General features: G+C 38.5%; 1 protein-coding gene across 12 annotated transcripts in view; it reads right to left on the bottom strand.

Annotated features, from left to right (window-relative positions):
* The window catches only part of Birc6 (baculoviral IAP repeat containing 6), a 167,167-nt gene that overhangs the window by 46,677 nt on the left and 93,102 nt on the right, over nucleotides 1-27,388 (bottom strand). For 11 of the 12 annotated variants that reach the window (XM_021186110.3, XM_021186109.3, XM_085833029.1 and 8 more), the window contains 20 exons: nucleotides 26,663-26,779; nucleotides 25,005-25,159; nucleotides 24,402-24,528; nucleotides 21,270-21,380; nucleotides 20,266-20,399; nucleotides 17,750-17,877; nucleotides 15,877-16,439; nucleotides 14,621-14,796; nucleotides 14,055-14,151; nucleotides 13,724-13,918; nucleotides 12,944-13,144; nucleotides 9,868-10,147; nucleotides 9,202-9,458; nucleotides 8,836-8,944; nucleotides 8,329-8,550; nucleotides 6,281-7,061; nucleotides 4,619-4,762; nucleotides 3,942-4,071; nucleotides 2,085-2,216; nucleotides 1,147-1,314 (listed from right to left, as the gene is read on the bottom strand). In XM_021186110.3, coding sequence (XP_021041769.1) covers nucleotides 1,147-1,314; nucleotides 2,085-2,216; nucleotides 3,942-4,071; nucleotides 4,619-4,762; nucleotides 6,281-7,061; nucleotides 8,329-8,550; nucleotides 8,836-8,944; nucleotides 9,202-9,458; nucleotides 9,868-10,147; nucleotides 12,944-13,144; nucleotides 13,724-13,918; nucleotides 14,055-14,151; nucleotides 14,621-14,796; nucleotides 15,877-16,439; nucleotides 17,750-17,877; nucleotides 20,266-20,399; nucleotides 21,270-21,380; nucleotides 24,402-24,528; nucleotides 25,005-25,159; nucleotides 26,663-26,779 — 4,227 coding nt within the window. The remainder of the gene's footprint in view (nucleotides 1-1,146; nucleotides 1,315-2,084; nucleotides 2,217-3,941; nucleotides 4,072-4,618; nucleotides 4,763-6,280; nucleotides 7,062-8,328; nucleotides 8,551-8,835; nucleotides 8,945-9,201; nucleotides 9,459-9,867; nucleotides 10,148-12,943; nucleotides 13,145-13,723; nucleotides 13,919-14,054; nucleotides 14,152-14,620; nucleotides 14,797-15,876; nucleotides 16,440-17,749; nucleotides 17,878-20,265; nucleotides 20,400-21,269; nucleotides 21,381-24,401; nucleotides 24,529-25,004; nucleotides 25,160-26,662; nucleotides 26,780-27,388) is intronic. The other variant, XM_085833032.1, reaches the window with a different exon arrangement.

The following is a 27,388-nucleotide window of genomic DNA, read 5'->3' on the forward strand; positions in this document are numbered from 1 at the left end:
AACCCAGGCATGGTGGCACAGGTCTGCAATCCAGGATTTTAAAGATTGAGTCAGGAGGTCAAGCAGAGCCATGAGGCTTGCACACCTGAGAGTCACTGTAGCAAAAGAGTGCACTAGTTCTCAACTAGGGAGCTTTATCAATGTATGTATGGAGGCTAAGTTATTAGGGTTAGAAATTGCTTTAACTGTCTCTTTGTTCAACAAATGTCTATATTCCTTTTCTACTATTATTATTCCTGTGTGTGTGTGTGTGTGTGTAGCTGTGCACGCCATGGTACACATACATGTGGTAGTTGGAGGACATTTTCTAGAGTCAGTTCTCTCATTCTGTCATGTGGGTCCCATGGATCAAACTGAGCCTTGGAAACAGACACTGAGACACCCGCTCAGCCATCGTGCAGACTCCACATGTATCTATTTCTTGTATGAAGCATTAGTAGAATATTTTTTCTTTTGATAATGTTTCTTCTTGAAAGAATCGCTTTCTGGTTACTTGTACAAATAGATTCAAGGGAATTTACATTGTATATTTTAAAACCCTTCTGCACATTCACGGAACAAATCCTGCTTAATATTGTCAACTTAATAAACAAAAGCATATTCATATTTTAATTGATAATCTTATTAAAGTTATGAAAAAAACCCACAAAACTTTATTTACAAAGAGACGTAGTAAATAACCCACTAGTCCTAGATTCTAGACCTCTACTATAAATACCTTGGATGTGAAGTTTAAAAAGGAGATCATTCAAGCATTACTTGGCAATAAGAGTATGGCACAGCAATAATGAATATCACATTAACAAATGAAAAACAGTGGTCAAAGAATTTTATCTGGAAAGAATATGTTAATTACCACTGTTCTCTCTTGAAACCCTTGGCTAGAATTCTACCTACAAAACTTACCTATGCTACTTCTACACTTTACCATCTGTGCTCAAAGCAAGTGTAAAGAAGATATAAAAGTGAAAAAATAACATAACTTCGTGTCACTGAAACAGACATTTAAAAGGTTATTCTTTGTGCATGTTATTTCTTCCTAAAAGGAACTGTGTAGAAAAAAATCCCCAGGAGGATCTCATTTATCTCACGCAAAGCAAGAGATCAAACACGTGACTGCTGTGCTGTTACGTTTCAGAGTGTTACCTGCCAGGAGTCTGTGGAACAGATGAAACACGGGCACGGTGATGATTTTGTTGGCGGTGTCTGCACTTGAGGATGCACTTCCTATCTTATCAGGAACGGCTCTTCCTCTCCTGGATGGTGGGCGAGGTGGTGTGGATGCCACAGCACGTTTAGACTGTGATTTCAGCCCTAAAAGATAATAATTGGTTAAGTTTTTTTTAACTTTTTCTAGCTTAGACATGAAGTAAATATTTCCAAAAAGTTTTAATAAACTGGGAATTCCTAACATCAAATCATTAATCTAGTATCTACACTTCCAGCTCTCCCTGATCTTTTAGGCATGCCATAAATAATTTTGGCTTTCCATTTATAACTGCCAAGAAAATGAGAATACTGCAAGTTGCCATCAATTATTACATACACGTGGCTATTTAAGCAAAAAAATAGTAGTTTTGGAAAATAGTTTTGTAAGAGACCCCATGTTGATTTATGATAAGGAGGACAAATAACCAATATGCTGATCACAGAGAAAGCTTACGTTTACATTCTTTCTTACATACTTTTTACCACATACTCTTACCAAATAGTTTTTTTAAATGCACAGCCTTGATAAGTCACCCTTGATAATATTTTTCTTCTTCCAAATCCAATACTAGAAATTTAAATGTTTTATGTAATGAAAACACTATAAATGAAAACCAGGAGGTCTTTTTGCTTTAGTTTTAGCATGTGCTTAAAGAAGGATGTTACACAAAAGTACTTCTATCAGTGGATTTTTTCAGGTGTGTTGTGATAAGGTCACTTTATAAAGATAAAGTACAGTATGTATGCTATTTATTCATACATTTTTAGTTGCTGGTAGAGTGTAGTAAGTAACCTTTGGGCAATAAACAGATTTAAGTAATTCTACTGACAAACAGAGATGTCAGATTAATGGTGGCAGAAAGCACAAAGCTTACCAGAGGCAACAACAACGCTGTAATTATCCTGAAATCCATTTTCTGCCTTAACTTTTTCTTTCTCTTCATGGTTTTTCTTTTCTTTATCATCTTTTTGCTCACTAATAAGTTTAGCTGTGATACTTGGTGTATCTGCAAGACAATACTGTCTAAAATACAGTGTTTTTCTACATCATCCAGAAGGAAAGCAACAGCATTAGTTTTGTTCTAATAGATAAGCTGCCATATCCAAATAAAAAACAAAGAACGAAACCAAACTTGTTTTAACACACAGTTATCATAACATTAAAATTTTATTGTATTCTTTGTTATAGCTGCAGGGAAAAACTGCAATTTTATAAAACAATTGTGTCATCTATAAGGAATGTGAACTAAAAATCAGTCTTTTCTTGCTGTGATACACAGCCTTACTCTGATGCTGAGACCTAATTCCCAGGCCCCTGTCATCCTCCTGCTCGGACTCCAGACACTTTACAGTAGGTGAATAGTTTCACACACATAGTTTGACTTACTACCCTACAAATGCTGACAAGTCCCCACTGTCTTCTTTTTCTCTAAACATTGAACACTTTATGTACTTTCTGTCCTTGTGCAGGGTCGCTGCTAACCCCCATATTGGATTCTAAGGATCCCTGCTGCCGAAGCGAGGACCTCCCCACTCTTTTCTGGCTGTCTTTAATTGTGAGCTTTGGATTTCATGCGATTTAACTAATTCCCAGGAAAACATTGGTCTTCCACTTACGAATATAGATATATACTATTTTTTAATGTTATAACATACATATTACCAGCTTACTTTTAAATTTAATGCATTCATAATTGCTTTCAGGGGCAGAATGTGTTCTTCTCATAAGTCCATCTCTAGAGAAATCTGCAGTTCTTATGAAAAAATTTTATTTACTCAATAACTATAACTTCTCTGATGATCACAATGCCATAAAAGCAGCTCTTTCTAGCTGGGCATGGTGGCATATGCCTTTAATTCCAGCACTGAGGTGGCTCAGGCAGGCAGATCTCGAAATTCACAGGCAGCCTGGTCAACAATGTAATATCTAAAGATAGTCAGGGCTCTGTTACACAGAGAAACCCAATCTCGAAAAACAGAACAACAAAAAAGCCCCCTTTTCCTCAATGCACGGCTTTACTGCTTAGAAGCACAGAGGGAAGATGGTTCACTCCGCTTTCTTCACCAACAATGATGAACGACGAGGGGACTAGGGGATCCTACTCCTTTTATATTCACTTTTGAACATTTGTTAATTTTACCTCTAGATTCAGAAAACACTTATTAATTTGAAGCCTGCCACAGATACACTAGTGCAACAATAGCATGACTGCATGGCTATGTATAGGGAAAATCCTTGAAATGTTTCCAGTCGACTGTTTCCATCTCTAGCTCCTGCCCCGCCATCACAAGACAGAGCTGAGATCATAACTAAGAATATTATTGCCTGAAGGTAATAGTTATTATTGCTAACTTAATTAGAACGGTTTCTGTCCTCAAGCTATGAAGACATTTAGGAACTTTGGGTATGAAACGGTTTCTGAGAGGACAGAAACAAGAAAACAAAGTTATAAGGGACTAAAGAGATGACGCAGTGCCTAAGAGTACTTGTTGCTCCTACCCAAGGGTTCAGTCCTCAGGAACCACATGGTGTCTTAGAACTGCTCCTGGCTCCAGTTGCAGAGGCTCTGACACACCCTCTTTTCAACTCTGTGGGTGGTGCATGCGTATCATACACAGACATACATATGCAGGCAAGACAATCATATACATAAATTAAAAATAAATCTTTTTCTAAGTTCAAATGCATAAAACTGGGGTTAAAGAAAACTTAAAACTTAAGTCTTGCTTACCTGAAACTCTATCAAGCACGTCTGACAACGTTGTTGAGACTGGCAAATGCAGAGTACGAAACTTATGGCCTGCTCCAAACATTGGGTGTTGGATGACATGGCTAGTTGCATTAATTCTTCCTTTATATAGCTAAGAAAAAAATTAATTAATTTAGAAGTAAGTGTTTTAGGATACATACTATCAGGAATCAATTTCAAAGATATAGACAAATAAAAAGCTCAATAAGGCATAATTTGTATGTTTTACATATTTCTGGCATGCTTTCTTTACCTAGGAATTGTTGATCAGCTTTTTAGAAGTACCAATGGTATCAAATATTCTGTGTGTCCACAAAACAAAACCTACTATTCAAAATATCGTAGGGATATGGCAAGTTATCCTAAATGACACTTATTGTCAATATAAACTGCTACATTACTAAAGAGAAGATGGGGCTGGAGACACGGCTCTGCAGTGAAGAGCACTTGTTCTTACAGAGGACCTGGGCTTGTTTCTAGAACTTACATGGCAGCTCACAATACACGTAACTCCAGTTCCAAGAGTTCAAAGCTCTCATCTCTTTGGGTCAGGCACACATATGGTACACAGACAGACATTTGAGCAAGACACACATACACATAAGTCTGTAAGTTCTAAGTATTATAAGGACAAGAAAGTGATCACCAAGATTACTCACTGGGCAAGGTGACTGAAGAAACATTGTCACCTTCTCATCCTCCAGCATCAACTGCAGAAACAGTCTTCGAACAAACCCTGAAATATTCCCAGATGTTGGAAGGCTACCCCTTTGAGGGGCTGTCTGAAACAGTTCACAGAGAACCTGGGAAGGGAAGAAATTTCGAAAGTGGAGATATTCAGGGTTTTATTTTAAAATATAAACAAGAAATTAAGAATATGGATTAATGAATCAATGTGTTTTAATGCATCCAGTCTGCAAATAAGAACTCAAATCTCAAAATATGGGAATACAGAGGCAGATAAACAATTAAAAGTGTAAGAATCAGCCAGGTGTGATGTCACACAACTTTAATTCCAACACTCAGGAGAAGGAAGGTAGGTCTCTTAAACTCAAGGCCAGCCTAGTCTACACAGCAAGTTCAAGGAGTTCAAGCCTACAGAGTAAGACACTGACTCACAAAAAAACAAACTAAGGAACATTTCAATAGAGGAAAGGAATGCCTACTATTGATCTTTCACATAAAGAGTAGGACTAGCCAGAACTGTCGTTAGTAAATATCAGTCCAGTTATAATAAAATTTACTTTTTGAAAAGCACTTTGCCAGGTGTGGTGGCCCATGCCTTAATCTCAGCACTAAGAGACAGGTCTTTGTGAGTTTGAGATCAGCTGGGTTGACACAAAGAGAACTGAGAGGGTGGGTGTGGGGGGTGGGGAATTGGTTTTGCATTAAAAACAAAGTCTTAATAAGAAACATGAGAATGAGATCAGAAGTCAAAGGAATATAGCAGCTCAGTCTAAAAAGCTCAATTCAAACTTTTAAGAATTGTAATTATGCTTCTGGTTCAAGCTTATAACTCAAGCACTTACATTTAACTAGTTATATTAAGCAGAGAGACATTTGTCTAATAACTACTATGAGCACTAATGTACCTTGTTTTTCCAGTCAACAAACTATATTTATAAAAATTAAAATTGTTCACCTGTATTAATAGAATGACAGGAATAAGCACTCCCCATTAACAGGGAGAAAAAGAACCTTTTTCCCTGTATCCTAAGGTGTTCTGTGTTACTAGCTCTGATGTATATAGTAAAAAAACTAGCCCAAAACTCACAAGGGCCACAAAGCTGCAAAACTTAGCAACAAAACAAAATAAAGCACTTGCAAATATCCTCTAAGCAATCCTAGCTTGCAAAATTTTGGCCATGCAGACGTACTATAATAAACAGTCTATAATGTTCAGAGCCTCTCTCCTGAAACCTACTCTTCATGTCTATGTGACAGAGGCAAACCAACAGTCACAGCAGTCTGGTAACACGTGACAGCCAATCCAGTCCCAGCGGCAGAAACACATTCTCTTAGCCTTGCTCTTTAACGAGGGGAGTTTGGAATCGTGTCAGATCGAAGCTAGAATGTTCATGGATTTCCAGTCATGAATGTTAGTATGAATTTAGTCGAATCCTAAAAAGTAATGTATTGTGAGAGCATGTATTTCAAGGAGAGAGAAAATACTGCAATTGTGGCCTAGATTCTGATGCTTTACGGACCTAATCCCAAGCTTTATTGTCACATGGCGCTTGCTTAGCTAATTTCAAAAATGCAGTACTTTCTCCTATTAACAAAACCCCATATAAAGTCTAAGATGGGCCTTGTTGTCTTACCTGTGCCATCAGCTTTTGGTTATTAGGGTGACATGAAATACACTGCAGAAAGAAGGCAACAGTTGCGTTCTCAATGGCTGTCCGTTGCTGGGTAGTCAGTACTGCTGTAGTAGCTGAAGAATGAGAAGCTGACCTTGTGCTGCTCTGCTGTACCCCTAAATTATGTCCTCCAGCGGTAGACCCAGAGTGACACAATAAAAACAGAAGTGCTGTCCACAGTGGGTTGACTTCAGAACCACCAAGCCAATCTTTCATGATATGACTATTGCCAACTTCTGTCAAAAACCTAAGGATGGGAGCAACTAGGTCTGCTGTGATGGGCATCTTATTACAGTGCTGTGGAACATGATGCCGCCTGAGTTTGTCCTGGGAATTATCTACTGACTGAGCGATGCTTTCTGAGTAGGAAATGTGACTAAAACAAAAACTAGCCAGACTCCTCACAAGAAGGGAAGGTAACCCCGAGTCTAGCAACTGTTTGATAGCTTCTGGGGACTGAGAAGAGGAAGCGAGAGTTGCCAAGTGGGATTCAGTTAGAGAGAGAGGTGCTTGTGCATTTTTGGAGTCATCTGTCAATGATGAACTAAGATCTTGCTTCTTGCTATCATCTGTCATGGATAGTCTATGATGACACTGCACCGGAGGAGGGATAATTCCCATCCAGCCCATGAGCAAGGAAAAATAATTTGGATGTATATGGCACATGGAGCAAAGCAGACTGTCAACGGCTTTCTTCAAGACCACGTTGCATGGAAGTGACATGGACCAATTAAAAAGTAACCTAGAGAAAGAAAAGATTGCTTGAAATACTCCTCCTGGAGATTAAATATTTATATTTAATGACCAAAACCACTAAGAGTTTACTTGACATTTTTTTAAATTGGTTATTTTATTTACTTTCGTATCAAATGTTATCCCCCTTCCTAATTTCCGCTCCACAAAGCCCCTATCCCCTTCCCCTCCCCCTACTTCTATGAGGGTGCTTCACCACCTGCCCACCCACTCCCGCCTCAGCACCAGAGCATTCCCCAACCCTAGGGCATCAAGCCTTCACAGGACCAAGGGGATCCCCTCCCAGTGATGCCAGGTAAGGCCATCCTCTGCTACATAGGTGGCTGGAGCCATGGGTCCCCCCAGGTGTACTCTTTGGTTGGTAGTTTATCTCTGGGAGCTTTGGGGAGTCTGGGTGGTTGATACTGTTATTCTTCCTATGTGGCTACAAACCCCTTCAGCTCCTTCAGTCCTTGCCCTAACTTCCCCATTGGGGACCCCATGCTCAGCCTGCTGTTTGACTGCGTACATCCACATCTGTATATTCTCCTTCTACTCCCACTGATTTTGAATAGGACGGTCTCAGTGTTATATCTTTCACGGTACTGGGATTCACTACGTTCACCACCGTCCTCTTGCTCCCAGTGCTAGCAACAGAGAGGGGCAAGCATCCCTGCCACTCTCAACTTTACTGATACTGCCCTTTACACTTTATACTGAAGAGACCTGGAGCTGACCATGCAAGTGAGACACCCACACAAACATTTCTCAGAGAAAAACTAGCAATATCACTAATCAATGTTAAATCAAGAAAGGCTGAGAGTGCAGCTCCAGGAGAAGAGCACATCAATGCCTAGCATGGAGGAAACACAGTAAATGGGAAACGTTACTCCAAAAGGACTACTTTGTATTTATTATTTTCAAATTACCCTTATATCAAAAATAATTATCAATATTTTTGGAACACATTCCACGAATGAAGTTGTGTGAGAATTCTGAGTGCTTGTGGAGAAACTCCAAGAAACACGAGCCTTGTATCTTTAGTTTCTTCAAAACCCAGGATTGTTCTTTCAGTGTTTTCTTCCTGCTGTCTGGTGCTCTGAATAAAGCACACTACTTCATGGGACTTTAGCCCACTTCGTTTTTAGGCTCTATTCTCTTAGGTCTCACCAACTCTAAAACAGTAAACTACAGAAACAGACACAATACTATACCTAACAAATGGAAATATACAGTCAATATAGCATACAAGAGAGTAGGATTTCAATCGTACTTACTCAAAGAGCTCTCGGTCTAGCAGTGCTGGCAAATCATACTCCACCAGCAGTTCATAACTGTGCCAAAGAATCGCTGCTACACAGTGCAAATGAGAGGGGGATGGCATGAGAAGACCATACTCGACAGCTGATGAGCTTGGGGACATATAGTTCATTCTGCCACTTCTCTTCAAAGCAGCCATTTTTGCAGAGTCACTGACCCACTTTAGCAAGGCCTGAATTCTTAAAAAGTTAAGAAAGACCAGTAATGCAACAACTGAAATTTGATATAAATAATATCTTTACATGTGAAGTATTCCTACAAATGTAATACTGACTACAAATACATTTTAGCTCAAAAGCATTCAAGATATGTCTAGACATATTATTTTATTATATAAACCATATGAATAGATGTTGATAGATATACTCGTTTAAACATTTGTAAGACTTTCTGAAGAAAAAGTATTAATTCCAATTCACAAAATCATGTTTGTGATTAAATTAAAAAACAGTACCAAAGCATACCTGTCTTTAGTTCCAGGATCCTGAGTTGTACCAAGCTGGTAAAGAATATCTATTGTAGAATCAGAGGACAGTCCATTCAGCCTTCCAAAAAGTAAAGGGCTATTTAAATCTTAGCCAAGGAAAAAAGAAAAACATTGTTAAATTAGCCAGTTTATATGGAAAGATATACTTTTTAAAGTTATTCACTGAATATAAAAGTTATATTCACTGAATATTTAAATTATGTCACCTGTAAAATATGAAAAGGTTTAAAAATAACAAAGCTTTAAGAGAACTTCATTTCAGAAAGAATTACAAACATCATGTTGTTCACGTATGTTTACTGTGTAGGTGTGTAAAAATTGCAGGAGCAAAGTCAAGAGTCACCTGTAGGATCGCTGCCTGATGCTGCGCAGTTCCTCAGGAGAATGTCAATAAGCTTCAGGCCAATTCTAGTGGACTGCAACCCAATCTTTACCAGCACAACCTCAATGTTGGGGGAATGCATCCCACAGTATGGAGACATCAGTAAGGCAGCACAAGTCTGCAGCAGGTTGGCAGTAGGGGCAGCTGCACTGGCCATCATCCCTTCTAGATCACTTATATGTGTAAGGCAATGATGTAATAACCGTAACCATCCAATGCTGAAACATACAAAGGACAAATACAGTAACATAAGTAGCTCAAATTATTGAAGATGCTTTCCGTAAACTTATTACATAAATCTTAACTTTACTAATTCATTGTTACACTCATCATAATTATTGTATTAGACCTAACATTTCGAAATAGGTACTATATAAGCACCTACAGAACAACTTACTAAGGTGTTTTTTGGGGAGGTGGGGCATGGGAAGGGGGGGTGTCTCCTTATGTAGCTATGTAGACCAGGCTTGCCTGGAACTCACAGAACTCCACCTGCCTTTGCCTTCCAAGTGCTGGCATTAAAAGTGTGCACCATCAACTCTGGCTAGGATGAATAATTTGAAAACAACCCCAGAAAGCATTTTTTAAGGAAAAAAAAAAAAGAGTAAGAAGTAAAAAAATATATACCTTGTTTTAGAAACTTGATCTTCAGATGGAAGAAAGGGATTATTAACTGTGGCTGATGAGGTGGTACCAAAAGCAGTGAGGCCTAATAATTTAATCTGTGAGAGGCCTAGTGTGCTGGCATCCCGAGGACGATGTAGTCTGAGGCAGACAGCAGAAGCTACTTCGGCTTTGACAAGCTGAATTTTTATGTAGGTGAGACCGCTTGTGACAACAGGAGTAGACAAAGGGAGCATATTAACACCATCTGCACTTACTTCAACAGACACTGACGATGGGCAGGCTGCAGGAAGAGAAAACTGAACAGTAAAAAAAGGGAACTAGATGCTATGTTCTAGTACTCTAGAATAAAGGGCACTAACCTGGCAACTTTGAGATGCATGCACTGTTAGCACTGAAAGCACTAAGAGAGGCACCCGTCACTAGCACTCATCATCATTTTGCATGTTTTTAAAAAATATGACCTCCCACAATTAAAATAATCACAAATATGGAAATATTCACCTTATATCAGTAACTTTTATCAATTGTGTGTGTATTACATACTCGTAAAAAGCAAAATAAACCAACTTAGAGGGCAATAACTTCCTATTCCTCTTCTACCAAAACTGTCACGAGCATAGCATAGTTCTAAGATTGGTTGTTTAGAGTAACTTGACAAGACCAGAATAGTAATTACCAATGGGTTCAATGCTTTATACTGTAAGGTTTGCAACACTGTTAACATCACAGCTAGTTTCACCTTTTATCTACATTTTAAATCTTAACCAGACAGTTTCAAATTTTAAGTGTAAAACAGTTTTTGTTATGTAAGGAGTGCCCGTGAGGTAACAACTGGAAACTCCTAATGGGACATTCTGCTCCCAGCATAGCACAGAGGCCTATCGAGCAAACATATCTATCAAAGAAAAATCTTAAAAATTGGTTTATTTCTATACTAAGTATAATTTTATTAAATGTCAATTAAATGCCACGCTAACATTAAGGGTTAGAGAAAGTTTTTAAAAATTTGTAAACTGTAACTGTAATTTTCAAGAAACTAATAGCTGTATTTTACATGAGCAATACACTTTAAGAAATCAAACAACTGAAATTTCTACCACCATTTAATAATAAATCTATTCAATTTTTACTGGAACATATATTGAGTCCCTGCCCTAATTCACCAGAAAGTTATCTGTTAGTTAAGCATGCATAAATACCAGCTTTCTCTACCCACACTGTACTTGAGTTCCAAATTCTCACAGGCAAAATCTATCTACATTCAAACAAACAGTTTTCCTTCCAAACAAAAGCTTTCTCATTTCAGATGGCAATACTTGAACTGCAGCTTAGAGCTTGATGCAAAGCTTACTAGGAAAGGACTCCATCGGTGAGCCATGTCACTAGATCACGTCTCTGTTTCTATCTGCACACTAGCTGCCTACTCACACGATACCCATGCAGATACTCAACTGTAAATCCTCCTGCTGAAGCCTAAGTAGACGGGAAGGTAGGCCTATGCTACCCTGTCAAGCAGTACTTTGTCTTATAAAATAGTTTATGGCCTGCTAAAGTAAGGTTTTAGTATATGTTATTCTTTTTTTTTATTAAGATATTTTCTTTATTTACATTTCTAATGTTATCCCTTTTCCTAGTTTCCCCTCCGAAAATCCCCTATCCCCTCCCCACTCTCCCTGCTCCCCAACCCACCCACTCTCATTCCCAGTCCTGGCATTCCCCTATACTGGGGCATAGAACCTTCACAGGACCAAGGTCTCTCCTCCCATTGATGACCGACTAGGCCATCCTCTGCTACATATACAGCTAGAGCCACAAGTCTCAACATGTGTTTTCTTTGATTGAAGGAGTTCTGCGGGTACTGGTTAGTTCATATTAATGTTCCTCCTATGGGGCTGCAAACTCCAGCTCCTTTGGTATTTTCTCTAGCGCCTTCTTTGGGGTCCCTGTGCTCTGTCCAATGGATGGCTGTAAGCATCCACTTCTGTATTTGTCAGGCACTGGCAGAGCCTCTCAGGAGATAACTATATCAGGCAAGCTCTTGTTGGTATCTGCCTTAGTGTCTGGGTTTGGTGGTTGTTTATGGGATGGATCCCCAAGTGGGGCAGTCTCTGGATGGTCGTTCCTTCAGTCTCTGCTCCGAACTTTGTCACTGTAACTCCTTCCATGGGTATTGTGTTCCCCCTTCTAGGAAGGATTCTGAGCTAATATCCACTTATCAGTGAGTGCATATCATGTGTGTTCTTTTGTGATTGGTTACCTCACTCAGGATGATATCCTCCAGATTCATCCATTTGTCTAAGAATTTCATGAATTCATTATTTTTAATAGCTGTGTAGTACTCCATTGTGTAAATGTACCACATTTTCTGTATCCATTCCTCTGGGTATGTTATTCTTTTTGTTTTATTTCATCTGGAAACACAGGCTGGCCTCAAGTTCAAAAATGTCCTCCTTCATGTTCCCATGACATGAAATTACAGGGACATGACATTATGTCTGACATTCACCTTATATTATTTGGATAAGATTAGGAAATAGTTTGAATATAACTAGATTATAGTCTACCTTAAAAATAAAAATATTCTTCCAAACATACTAAAAATCTATGAAATCTCCCGAGTTTTTCATCCAATTGAATAACACTGGATAACATTGAACACAAATGAATGTGACCATCTCAATATAAACTGTGAATATGCTGAAAGAATCTAAGTGACTTTAAATGGAAAAATGTTATCAAGCATTGTTACTGAATATTCTACAAAAAAAAAAAAAAAAAAAAGTGTCTCTGCTTAATCTGGAACTGATTTTCCAAATATTTTAAGGAATTTAACTTAAAATGTTCTGATAAAATATATTCAATTAAGAACCAAGTGAATTATACAGAAGGGGGGGAGGAAGGGAGGGAGAAATGGGGGGGGAAGGAGAGAAGGAGAGAGAGAGAGAGACCAACCGACCACAGTGATTAAACACATGTACCCATGATCTAACACCGAAGGTGAGCACAGGAGGGCTTGCTGAGAGCACTTCCCATCTTCCGTGCCTCTGTCACTCTCAGCACTCCTCACAGTACTCACTTGCCAGAGATGCAAGGTGAGGTTGAATGTGTATCTCCTTCAGCAGCACTGCTGACGGAAGGTGGATGGTAAGGTCACACCAGGCTTCCTCTGGCAGAAAGATGTAGGACCAAGCAGCAGAACGAGCTCTTCGATGGGGCGGTGTGGCTTGCAGGAGCACCTCAGCTGGCTGGGCAGTAGGACTACTAGAAGTGATGGTACCTACAAGAAAACATTGGGAAACAGCATGCAAACGTGTGAAAAGGATGCAGGATAACACTGAGGAATACTCAGATGATACTATATGAAGCTATAACAACATCTGCTGGAATAGCTACACCAAGCATGATGATCAAAGCATTCCCAAAATAGCCAGTGAACTATTAGTCAGATGACAAGTGACCATTAGTGAGCACATGTCTAGGGTAATTTTTAAATTAAGTAGAAAACTCTTGAGGACTATACTTTCCTTAACCATGAAAATAATGGGTCTCTATTTCTCAGATGTTCATGAAACAACAATAAGCATGAAAGAAATGCAGTATGAAGGAATAAACACCTAAATTAAAAATGTAAGACATATCAATGTTTAACTCCTTTCAAGGTGAATAACATTTGAAGAGAGAACTGATCTAAAAATGTTGTAGTTAGTAGAATGTTTTGGACCCAATAGCCTATAAAAGGAATTTTTATATTTAAAATTGTATGAATCTAATATCAACTTGTGTCCACAACTAATTTTGCCTCACCTCATCCAAACACTAAGCTGAGTCACAGCAAGAGGCATGACCACTGTCTTACCAAGAGGTGCAAAGTTATGGATTCCTTCTGCATTGTCAGGCTCAGACGCCAGGATCCTTGTTTTCAAAGTGCTGTCAACAGCTTTATTTGGTCCAGAGTCAAGAAATTTCATAATAGTTGATACCATACTTCTTGCAGTGTTCACAATAGCCCTTGTACTGGTAACCATATTATTGCATATAAGCTGAACTCCACCTAAATTCACAAAGAATACTAAATGAAAACAATCCTAGAAACAAGTGAAGATTCAAAAGAGTTCAAAAATGACCGTGCCACAGTGTTAGCTGAAAGGACCATGCTAAAATGACAGCATAGGAGACGTTTGTCTTACCCATATCATGGAAAGCTTTCAATGCATCACTAGTATCCAACACTCTCAAGATAAACCACAGCAAGGGCTCAGATAACTGGCAAGTGGCAAGAGAGCCCTAAAAGGAAACAAACAACATTGAGTTATAAGTCCCCGTGAATCTGGACAACTAGATTTCTTAATATGATCGAAATGACACTATAGAAATTACTAAGGAATTAATTAAAACATTGTATTAGAATGAAAATTTACCCCCACACCCTTTAACTAAAAGGAAATAAAAGATAATTTTGAAGAGTTGTCCCTCTTTAGTAGTTCTGTGTCACATCTCAGGAAAACACCTGCTAGTTAAAGATGCTCTCTCAGGGAAAGGAGTAGTGAGCATTTCCAGAATATAAATATTGACTTATCTCCATGGTCATTTTTTAAAAGACCATTTCATGAAATTTTATTCTTCAATTTCTATTAAAAGTGAAATCTAAGAGTTACTTTGCCCATGAACATGAATACTGTTCATCTGTCTGATGTAATTCTCTGCTTGCATTACCATCAAACTGTTAAATTACTGCAGCAGCTGCTGAACGTACTTGTCTGCCCATGTACCCACAGGCCATGTAGGTCAAGATTGGCTGCAACATCATGTGGACTGTAGAGGCTTTCTTACTAAGTGTTGTCAATATGGTAAATAATCCATCTCCAACTGATATGGCATCTAACCCACCATGGAAGTTCTCATGTTTGGTGAGATGTAAGCCACTTGCTCCTAGTTTAATAGAAGATTATACATTTTGTAAAATACATACATAAAAACCAATAAAATTAAAACAGTTAAAAAAACCAATTTTTCAAAAAACAGTAAAGGATAGGTACATAAGTCTCCAGTTTCTCACAGACACATAGACACATGTGCTCACATACACGTTCATGCACACACACACACGCGTGCGCGCACACACACATACACACACACACACACACACACACACACACACACACACACACACGCTCCTATAAAGATTACTGCAGGCTAATATAAAAATGGTCTTATTATGTGACTAAGAGGACATCACTCTAAATGACATACATCACTGAATCAAGAAGAAAATAAAGGGATTAAGAGCACTGTCTCCTCTTCCAGAGGACCCAGTTTTGATTAACAGCACCTTCGTGGTAAGTACCTCACTGTCTATAACTGCAGTCCCAGGGGGATTTGAAGCCTTCTTCTAGTCCCCTGGGAGCACAGCATGCAGGTGATGCAAACATATAGCCAAGTAAACTATATACTCATGAAATAAAATTAGAGGTGGGAGAAGGAGAAGAGTATTAGTGGGCAGAAAATGTTTCAGACATAAAGTGCCTTACATTATGTTAAAGCCCTTTAAAATGTTTCTTTTCCAATGGTAGGAAAGTTAAACTGTATGACACATGTATCATAAGAGCATGCAGGTATGGGGTACATTTTGCTGTTTTCTCATACTCTGAAGCCATGCCAGGTACTTAAAATGGATGACTTCATCCTGCTTTTTCTTTTCGTTTTTTGAGACAGGCTCTCCCTAGTTAACATTAAGCTCACTGCGTATATCATGCTGAGTTTAAGCTGATGGAGAACCCTCTTCCTTTTCCTCCTAAGTGCTGGAATTAAAGGCATTGGGCCACAATGCCTAGTTAATCTTAATTTCTTAATCAAGTTACTTTGTTAAGATTTTCTCAGAATTTTTGATAGTGTATTACCTGTAAAGCCACTCTATGAAAGTATTCACTAATAGCCTAAGTTGTTAAAAAAATTCATATAAAAATAGGTATAATACCAAAAAGAGATTAGATTAATATTCCAAATACCTACCAATTATCATTGCCATGGCACTGCTATTACACAGGCCTAGGGCAGACAGAATCTGGCTCATAATCTGCTGGTTGGCTAAGACTAAGTCAGCAACACATGCAGGAGATCCTGGAATGCTGGCACTGCTTCCATTGACATCTTTGCCTCCTGAGACTTTTTCTTCATCTGAAACACTATCTGTTGTATTGGTGGTCACGGACACTCTTGCGCTGTATTCCCTATTGCTTGAAAGAGGCAGCTGTACTAAAATGTTAACAAGTTTTAACAAATCAAACATGAGTTGATCTCTTGTCATTTCACCACAAACAGCTTTTGCATCACCTGGACGAATGAGGTTAGCAAAGAGTCCACCAAAGCAAGCCCGAGCACCGACAGAGCTGTCTGATCCACTTCTAGACATGACTTTGTCTGAGCAAGTGATGTAATGATGCACCAAGAAAGTGACAGACTCTATCACAGCAGAAATCGTACTAACTGAGACAACTTCAAAGTTCTGCTCCAGGGTAAACTCTAACAGCTTCACTTGGGCATCAAGAGGTCCTTGCCCTGTCTGGAAGGCCCCCCTGTAGAGAAGCGAAAAACAAGGATTAAAAATTAAATCACTTAGGTAACTTTGACTAACTACCATGTTTCTTCAATTAGCAGTTGTCCAACCTTATACAAGTTTCTGCTCGCCTCTATTTTAATATACCTAACCAGAAAATAGCTTCCCTTCTAAACTGAAAGAAGAGAAAAATACAAGTATACCAAATTAGCTTAAAGTAACAGACTGAAGGATTTTTATGTGACAAGCTGATTTCTATAATGGTCACTTATGTATTATGAGGACACTGGCTACCCAGGTAGAATTTTTTTTTTTTTTTGACCTCTACATAATTGACAAACTGTTTATCATGCATTCAAAGTTTTTTGTTTTTTAGGCAAAGAGAAATGGCTCAGGTTGTTTTTCCAGAGGTCTTAAATACAATTCCCAGCGATCACAGCTATCCGTAATGAGATCTGATGCCCTCTTCTGACATACAGGCATCTTTGGCATATTAGTATTACATATTTTTAAAACTCACCCTTCTTTCTCTCTAAGGGATCTAAGGAATTCTTTGGCTCAGAGGTTGAGTGCTTGCCTTCCATATGTAAGGCAGGTTCCATAGGATTATACACCAGTGTCACCTGACAACCTGTGCTACTCCAACATTCAATCATTTTAAGAATTACCACAGCATGGCAGCAATTTATCCTTTTAGCATGCTGCATACTTTTGTTTTTACTAATGATTTCTATAGGGGATGGAACCGTTACTTTCATTTTTGAGCTATCTTTCTTTAGAATATTAGTATTATACATTTTAAAAATTTGTCCTTATTTCTCTATGTATTTCATAAGAATTTAAGTAATTTTTTGTTGTTGTTGTTTATTTATTTTTTGAAACAGGGTTTCTCTGTGTAGCCCTGGGTGTCCTGGAACTCACTCTATAGACCAGGTCAGCTTTTAACTCACGGAGATCCCCCTGCCTCTGTCTCTGGAGTGCTGGAACTGGGATTAAAGGTATGCACCACCACGAATTTGCTGAATTTATGTAATTTCGAACAACTTTCAACTAAAAAGTATAACTAAGTTACAAGATTATTAAAGTATCAGTGGATTTTGAGATACCACATTGTTACAGTAACAGAACCTAGAAGACTTGAAAAAAAATCTGCAATAAAATGAAATGAAAATTACCAAAATCTCCCATTGAACCCTTCCTCCACAGCCCCTCAACCCAACTGTCCTCTGACCTACTAAAGCCCTAACACTGTTACGGGAGGGTGTATTAATTGGATCCCACATTCACCTTTACATCAGGACATGTACAGGACTACATGCTATCACTTACCTTTCTGTGGACAGTATGTGAATTAACTTGAGCAAAAGTTCACTGAATATCTGGGGACATGTTGAAGACAAATGCACTTGTAGCCGGGTGAGAAATTCCTGCATAGCTTGTGTAGCTGTTGGACCAACCTGAGGAGAGATGCACACCCACTGAAAGCTACTGAGTGAGAAACACAGCATGCTCAAATGTCAAGAGCAGAGCTAGGAGCTCTAGTGTCCAGATGAAAAACAAAATCTTAACAGCGAAGGAGAAAGTAAATAAATTTAAATTTCACTCTTTACATATTAAAAATGAAGATTCTATAATTAATCATATTTCTTTGTCTTGCTTCAATGACCAAATGTCTTTGTAACACTTCCCAAATTACAACAACATTTTGCATTGAATTTTATGAATATCCTTATAAAAAATGTGATCCCTAAAGAAAACAATTTGGGGATAGAGATAGGGCTCAGTGATTAAGAGCACTAGGTGCTCTTCCACAGGACCTATGGTGGTTGCTATCTGTCTAGTCCCAAGGGATCAGAGGCCTCTGCTGACCTCAGTAGGCACCAGGCATGCCTCTGATGCAAAGACATACATGCAGATAAACCATCTCTGCACATAACATTTTAATAAAAAACAAGAAGCAGAACTGGATCCAGGTGAAGTGACTCACCAATAGTCCAGTTTTCAAAGCCCAGTAAAGCCAAGAGCCATAAGAACCTAACAACAATGACAAAAAACAATAAACCCTAAAAGTAAAATATACTTACGCCAAGTTCTAAAACCCTTCTTTCCCAGACTTCTTTCTCATCAGTAAGTAAGTGCTAGAGACCAGGTGGGGAGAGACCAGGGATGAGAGAGGTCCCAGGGAGTTGATGGGGTGACACTAGATGAGACTCCTAGTAGGAGGGGATATGGAGCCTGAAGTGGCTCCTCCTGTAGCCAGGCAGGGCTCCCAATGGAGGGATGAGAATACCAACACAAACATGCAACCCAAAATATGTCCTACAGACAGGAATTGCGGGGGGAAAAAGATGGAACAGAGACTGGATGAATGGCCAACCGATGACCGGCCCAACTTGAGACACAGCCCATGTATGAGAGCCGATTCCTGAGGCTATTTCTGATACTCTGTTAGGCTTTCAGAGAGTAGCCTAGCATAACCATCCTCTCAGAAGCTCCACCCAGCAGCTGACTGAAACAGATGCAGAGATTGACCGCCAAACATTGTACAGAGCTCATGAATGTTGTGGAAGGGTAGGGGAAGGACCGAGGGACCCAGAGGAGATACAAACTCCACAGACAGACCGGAAGAGTCAATTAACCTGGACCCTTGGGGACTTTCAGAGACTGAACCACAAACCTGGACCTGGATCTGGGCTGGACCTGGCCCGACCTTCTGTAAATATGTAGCTTGGTCTTCAAACAGGTCCCTCAACAACTGAATCAGGACTTATCCCTGCCTGTAGATCCTGTTCACCCAATTGGGCTGCCTTGAGTAGCCTCAGTGGGAGGGGGTGTGCCAGGTCCTGCACTAAACTGATGTGCAGAGTGGGTTGATAGTGGGGAGAGAGGTATCTTCCCTTCCTTAGAGGCGAGGGGAAAGGGGCAGAGGGGTATGTAAGAGGGAGGGCACCAAAAGGAGAGGAGTGGCTGCGATCAGGACGGAGAGTGAACAAATTAATGGAGGAAAACAATGAGTGATGGTAACCAGCACTCAATAAGCAGACCACATTTCATGTTAAGGACACCTTTGCAGAATTCCTACATAGTGGTCTTTTGTATTAAGCTAATGTCCTTTGATAGAAAATTCCTTCCAACTAAGGTATTTTAGAATTATGTAACAGTAATTGCTAATTCCAAAAAAAAAAATCATAGCACTATTAGTCATATTTCTGATATAAAACCAAGATATATAGAAAGATTAATTTTTTAAAATACCTTTTACTGTCTTTACACTAAAAAATGATTTGACCACTAAAATTATTTCATCAAGAAACAATAATTAAGTAGCATTACTTAAACAGCAGCAGCACACTACAATAAATAAATATGAAAGAAATCTAAAGTGAGATGCATAAAGCTCATTCCAGAGCAATACTTTTGGGTTTTTGTTTATTTGGTTAGGGAAAATTATTAATATAAAGACTAAAATTAATCATTCTTAATAACAGCACTTATTAAATGAGAAATTACAGGAAAACTTTAGAGCCCCTGCAAAATTTAATGCTTATTAAACTATTCAAAACGTAGTTAATAGCTTGGCACAGTGGTTCACATCTTTAATCCCAGCACTCAGGAGGCAGAGGCAGGCAGATCACTGTGTGTTCAAGGACAGCATAGTCTACAGATTGAGTTCCAGAACAGCCAGAACTACATGGTAAGACCCAGACTCAAAAAACAAACAAACAAACAAACAAATAAACAAAACAAAATCTGTGTAGAGAAATCTGTTTGTCATGAAGGCTACTTTAATTATCTGTTTACTGAGAGGTATGAACACATACATCAATATTTAAACACTTTATTACCTGTGGGCTGTGCTGATTCGTCCCATGAGGACTGGTACCAGAAAGAAATTTCACTAACACATGAATAAGGTTTGGATCTGAAACCAACAAATGAGCCGTAGTCTCCTGAGTTCCAATAGAACTGCTGGAACCAGCTATTAAAAAAAAAAAAAAAAAAAAAAAAAGGAAAGGGATGAATAACTCCTAGCAATAAGGAAATGTATTTATATGTAAGTTTTCATTGCAAAGAATAATGCCACATTCCTTTATCTCTTGGGCTGGTGGTGCAGACAAGTAATCCCAGATACTGAGGATGCTAGGGGCAAGAGAAAAAAATAAGTTGTTTAAGAACTGCTAGAGCTACAGAGTTCAAAGCCCTGCACAGCAAAAGGAAAAAAGAGCATTGTGAATACAACAGAGTATGTTTTACATGCAAGAAGCCCAGGTTCACTGGAGAGCATTCTGCTTCTCATCTACCACATGTCTCCTCCTCTCACCTCCCTTCAGATTGGGAAAACATACCAGTACATCTTTATTTGGTACACAGACCAGTGGGAAGGACCTAAATCTCAAAGGGCCTCTGGCAGAGTAACAACGCTCCATTTCCAGAAACAGAAAAAGATACTCTTACTTTTTAACTCAGGTCTCTAAGATAAATCGAGGCAAGACCTATGCTTGCTGTCATCCACAGGTTATATTCTGTCAACTGTGGATAAGTAACCCATCCTCTGCACTAACTTAATCTTCAGCATCACAGAGTCAAATGGGAAATACAATGCAAACCAGAGAGTAGAACAATTCTTTAAATATTAGTGTAAAAGGTATCCTATTAAATAAACTTATGTTTAAATAAATATAAAATCATCCAAATATTGATAAAATGTAGAGACTAAAAAAGAATGAGATAAAAAGCAATAAATCCTTAGGTTAATATTTCATTTTCTAAAATGACATACATTAATGGCATAATATCAGAAAAATTAAATTATATGACAGAGATCAGTATAAATACATTTTGAACTTACAATTAAGCTGCATATTCGTCATGAGTGTTAAGCTGTGAAGCACAAGGCACCACGTCCGGAGCAAAGTGTTTGGATACCAAGCTAGCACTGTGAGAAAGCTAGCTATTGATGCTACATAGAAAAAGAAAGGAAAAATGTATTTAGTTGGGATAAATGAATATTTATTAATGACTAAAAACAAAATATAAATTATTTCTTCACAATTAACTCATATCTTCAAAAATTCCCACTACCTAAAATAAAACTCAAAGAGCTGGTAACAAGGGGACTGGAGAGATGGCTCAGTGGGATTTCCACAAGATCACAAGTGGATTAACTTTAGTTCCAGGAAAGCTGATGCCTCTTCTGACCTCTGTGGGTCCCAATATACTCACACACACACAATCAGGAGCACAAATATACTGTCGGAACTCAATAACAAGACAAGTTTAAAGCTCAGCATGTGACATACAATGAAATGTTATCATTACAAATCTGATGTACTTTTTATCCAATGTGATTTGTCAACATTCTTCAGAACAAAAATCTATAAGACACCCTAAAAAATCTGGGATATCAGGGGAATTCCAGGGCCAGGAAGCGAGAGTGGGTGAGTTTGTGAGCAGGGGGACAGGGGAGAGAATAGGGGATTTTCAGAGGGGAAACCAGGAAAGGAGTAACATTTGAGATGTAAATAAAGAAAATACCTAACTAAAACAATTGTGCAGATGATAAATGCATTTGTATTCATATTTAACCTGCTGCACAGATACCCACTGACTTTTCATGCATCCCCCACAAATCTGTGGCTCCTGACATATTTCTAGTGGGATTTTCCAAGACTTATTTAATGATATTGAGTAATTCATTCCTATGTTAATTAAAGAAAATGATGCCTGTTTTTTTTTTAAGAGAGAGAATTTTGTTTATTGTTAAATAAAGAAGCTCATTTTGGGTGACTTCCCAGAATTTTAAATTATAATTGTAGTTTTAAAGAACAAAATAAAAACAAACGACCAAAAAATCTGGGATACTGTAGACCAATCAAAAATGTGACTTCAGAAGAAAAGAGCAAACTCAAACTACTGAAAAAACTTGAGAGACAAAGAGAAGTGATAGCAGCTGGAGAAGTCTAAGAAGTTACTCAGAGTGCTCAGTGCCCATCAAATACAGCAGACTGCAGAACCAGGGCCCAACCCTTCCTTTCAAACATGCTGTAGAGATGCTGTTGACAGCTGTTAAGGAAGGAAGTTTGGAAGAGCTGGAATGCCAAAAGCTTAAAACAACAAGATGGACTTTGAAATCCAAAACCAAAACCATTTAATTGACACAAATGAAAAAATTTCCAAGTTTAACAAACAGAACCATGGGGAATGTTCATCTTGTCACATCTAATTAAACGTTGATAAGCCTAAGTATCTACACAATAGTCTTACAAAAACAAAAACACAACCCCAGAGAGTGCTTCTACTTTGAGGCTACAAAGCTTGTCAAGCACAACGGAGAAAGGGAGGCAGGGAGGGAAGGAAGACGGAAGGAGAGAAAGAGGAGTGAAAGCAGGGAAGAAAGGCAAATATTATTTAGGTGATGTGTATGATTGTGTGCCTGCACATACACTGTGCATCATATGTGCCCCTGGTTGTTCAAAGCGGTGTGGTGGGTCCCCTAGAACTGGATGAATTATAGATGGTTATAAGACACCATGAAGGTGTCTAGGAACCAAACCTGGGTCCTCTGCAATAACAAATGCCCTTAACAGCTGAGCTATCTCTCCAGTCAACTTTTAGAAGCATTCTATGCTAATATGAAAATGGTTGGCTATTCTTGCACAAAATCACAAAAAAGTTTCAAATTTTCCTGTTTGGGAGCACCTAGAACACTATACATGCCCAGATGGGCAAATGCCTATCCACACATCACCAAGCATAGCCAAGATGCAGCTCTGAAGAAGCAATGTATATCACCTGACCTTACAACGCTGGAGTTGGTAGTTTGCTGAACCCCAGGGAAACAGGGTGAGTGCCCCAGAAAGAGATAAATTTTACTTAAATGCATTAAAAAAATAATAATAAAACAAAAGTAATGCTGAACAAAGGAATTAGGTGTGGAGTGTCCACCCGGATTCTGAATGTATCCAGGTAAACAAATAACCAAGGTGCATTCCCGGACCTACAGATCTCTGGGAAGTCACCCAAAATGAGCTTCTGGTGCTAGGAGGGAAAACTCTTACTGAAAGGGAAAAAAATAATTCCACAACAGAAGCAGAAACACAGAACAGAGTCACAGGAACTAAACCTTCAGTGTGGAAAAAAATACATGAATGAAAACAGGCCACAGAGAGCACGCGGCATGTAACAGTATCTGCTGGACAAATCTAAGTGTCGGAGTTCAAGGGCCCAGAAGTCACGTAAAAAGTTGAAGGTACAGACAACAAACTATAACCCTGGGATCAGAGCAGACACAGCAGAATTGCTGAGGCTTGCTGGCTTACTTAACCTAGATTCAAGTTAAGTAAGAAACTGACTCAAGGGAATAAGGAAGGCAGTGACAGCATAGGATACCTTATGCCATTCTCTGCACACATAGGAAGCACGGAGACACACACACACACACACACACTTGCGTGCATGCGCCTATGGATGGAAGGAGGGGAGGAGAATAAAGAGAAGGAAAAGGGAAAAAGAGAAAAGGGGGGGGGGGTGAGGAGAGGTTTTTTGTTTTGTTCTGTTTTGTTTTGGAGACAGGTTTTCACTATACAGAATGTAGACCCAGACTGGCCTAAAACCCATGCCAGACCACCTGACTAAAACATTAGCCAGGTCTCAATACTGAGCTTTCAAATAAACAAAAACAAACAATTCATTATTTTAAAAATAATTTCAGGTAGGGGCTCACTATAGTTCCGACTGGCCAACAACACACTATGCAGACCAGGCTGGCCTCAAGTCATTCCTCCACTTGCCTCTGTCTCTCAAATGCTGAGATTAAAGGCAAATGCCATCACACCCAATTCAAAGAACTTCTTTCACCAAAATAACACAATCTTAACAATAAAGATAATGTACATTTTAACCTAATTATGTCCATTTAACAATTTGCTATTTGGATTACAGTAATGGATTTCCAGCAAAAACAAAAAACAAAAAACCTTACCTTGATTTAATGAGATGACAGGTATCCGATTAGCATTATATAAAAAAATATCTGCTCCATTCTCTTTGTTCCCTGATGAACTAGAATTAAGGCTCAATGTGAGCCACAACTGAAGAAGTGATTCCAACTTAAAAAATACAAATAAAGGAAAGAAAACTAAGACGAGGAAAATGTATGAAAGACCATTCAAACAAAAATATTTATGCTTATAACCTTATGAGTAAATAACTTGTTTCTCATTATCTCCTAGCTATTTTAACTAGGTCAGCAAGCAAACATATCTTAAAATTCTTGATAAATTTAACTGAACTCCCTTTAAACCCCATGCTTTCCTCGATGAAAACTGGGAATTAACTCTTTTAAACCACGGGGTTAAAAACAATGTAAGACAGAAAAAGTACCGATACTTAAACTCATGAAAATAAAAAATGACTGGCAACTAAGGTGGGGGGAATCCGTAAATATTCCTAAATTTTTCTCAACCAACTATAATAAAGATACCATCATGGTCAGGCCACATACGAACTTTTCATTCAGTTGCATCCAATAAAACACATTATGTCAAAATATGTCAAAATACATTACTTTCCTTTAAAGTCCTACCTGAACATGATGGACTTGAAGCATGGAGAAGAGTTTATTGAAACAAACATTTAACATTGGGACAGAGGAGAGCTGTATCATGAGCTGGCTGTTCTGGTTTGCTGGCTGTAAATTCCCTAGAAGTGAATCATCTGTTCCAGTTGGAGATTGTGAAACTGAAAATCAAACAAAAGTACCACTTTATGAGCAAGGTTCGGAATACATGTGAATTAACAAACAGTCAAGAATAGGCTAAAACTTTTTGTTAAAATTAAATTGTATACAATGGTTCTATAATAGTATTTAGGAATTACTAGAAACTAAAGACAAGAAAAAGAAACTCGCAAATTCAGAACACGAATCTCTCCCCCATTTCCAAAGTTAGTGAAAGGAAAACCTTTACTAATTATAAAGAAAGCCTTTCTAGAACACCGCAATGTATAAAGTGCATGCCTTTGTGTTTTACTGTGCTGTTAAATTTAGGGTGTAGCATTCTAGAAAAGTGCTCTGCCACTAACCCAGACATGCAACCTGCAGTTCATTCGTTTTTAACCTTGACTGCATCTTAGAACTGACCACATAGCTTTTCAAGAATAAACTGAAAATCTATTTATGGGAAATAGAAAATATAAGAATACTGTGGATAAATTTATGTTATATTCAGAGTATTACTAAACTAAAAAGAAACACACCTGGGTGAAGGACAGTGATCAAGGGCATGAGATTCACTAAAAACAGAAAGTATTTTTAAAGGGCTCCCAATAAATTTTAAATAAGCAATACCAAATAATGAAATGGGATCTTGAAGGTATCCTGCACTGTCTCATGTTCTGAGGGGATTGAACTCAATAACTGTGGTTTCTATAGTAAATGAGAGCTATTGCACAATGTTTTTTATGTACTAATAGGAGCTGTTCCCTTTTATTCCTTCATCTTCTGTGAGCAAGAAAAAAAATGCATATATCCTAAAGTTTCTATTTACAAAAGGAAGACCATATGTTGTGGATTCTTTCAGACTATGATCATCGACAACACTTCCAACTATCTACAGGTCTTCCTTCCTTCAGCCTAGGAAACAATGAAATGGCATGTGTGCCTAAGGAGAAAATGTCACTCTTAGCTCCTTCTACCCAACATCACTTCTTAATGTTGTCTTTGATAAGCGGGGTATCAGTAGACATCAAGCCCAAGAAGGCACAACTCTGGCAGATCACCTGTTTCTGTCCAGACCACTAGGAAAAAGATTGCCTTTCTTTTGCTGTAATTGGAATGTGATGCCTCTCAATTCTGGATTTGGCTAGGAGACCTTTGAGTGACACTTCACTTATATTATCCAGCCTAGTATTTCAAAATAAAGAAGCTAATACTTAAAAAGTTGTGTTGTGTCACGATGTAGAATCAATATAATAAAATATATAGTATTCCCTAGAATTTCCTTAACGTCATAACAGCATATAACAGGAATACGCTTTAGGTTTCTGGACTGAAATGTTGACTTGAGAATACACTGTCTCATTTCATGAGACATGTCATTTCATAACAGGACACCAAGTTATATGTTGTTAAGTCATATACTCAAAGCACCTTCAAATTTACCACAGAGAATTTTAAACTTGTCCTTGATAATATTCAGAAAAGCAATGACCCCTTGTAAGCATGTGAATTGTAATCATACTTACAGGTAGGAGATGTATTTGTTAATGCTTGTAAGATGGAGTCTGCTTCCAGAGTAGACATCATTTTCAACATAAGTTCTGCTTGCTGTTCAAGGCCAACTTCTAGACGAGCATCTAAAGCTACAAAAGGGAGGAGGAGATATCTGAAAAGTTAATACTCATGGGCTCCATACTATAGAAATGGGTAAACATCTGATCCCAGAAGAGGCTTCTACTTCACAAAAAGAAATGCTGGCGTGTGCTACCAAGGACTAAAGCCACGGAGAGCATCTGAGCAACAACTTGCTCTGATGGGAAATGAATGCACTGAGACACGGGGAATAAATCAGTGACATGATGAGAGTGGAAGGAAAACACATGGAAGAAGGGGAGATGGCTTCCCCATCCCAGAGAGAAGACAAAAACAAAAAACAAACAACAACAAACCACCATCAACAGAAGATTATCAGATTAGGAAATAAATGTTAGCACATCATACTAGGCACAGATAAATGTGTAGACACACACTCACATAGTACCATTAAGACAATATTACAATCCAAGTCTTGGTTTCTTTAAAAAATTTTAAAATATAGAAGAGACTAACTTTCAAATACAAGCAAAAGTAGAAAAGGATGAAGTTGAGGCAACATCATACTTTGCCCAAGAACTAGAAAATGCTCCAAGCCGGGCGTGGTGGGGCAGGTCTTTAATCCCAGCACTCAGGAGGCAGAGGCAGGTGGATTTCTG

The sequence above is a fragment of the Mus caroli genome, unplaced genomic scaffold (genome assembly GCF_978045245.1).
Source record: "Mus caroli unplaced genomic scaffold, Mus_caroli_1 scaffold_18, whole genome shotgun sequence".
NCBI lineage: Eukaryota > Metazoa > Chordata > Mammalia > Rodentia > Muridae > Mus > Mus caroli.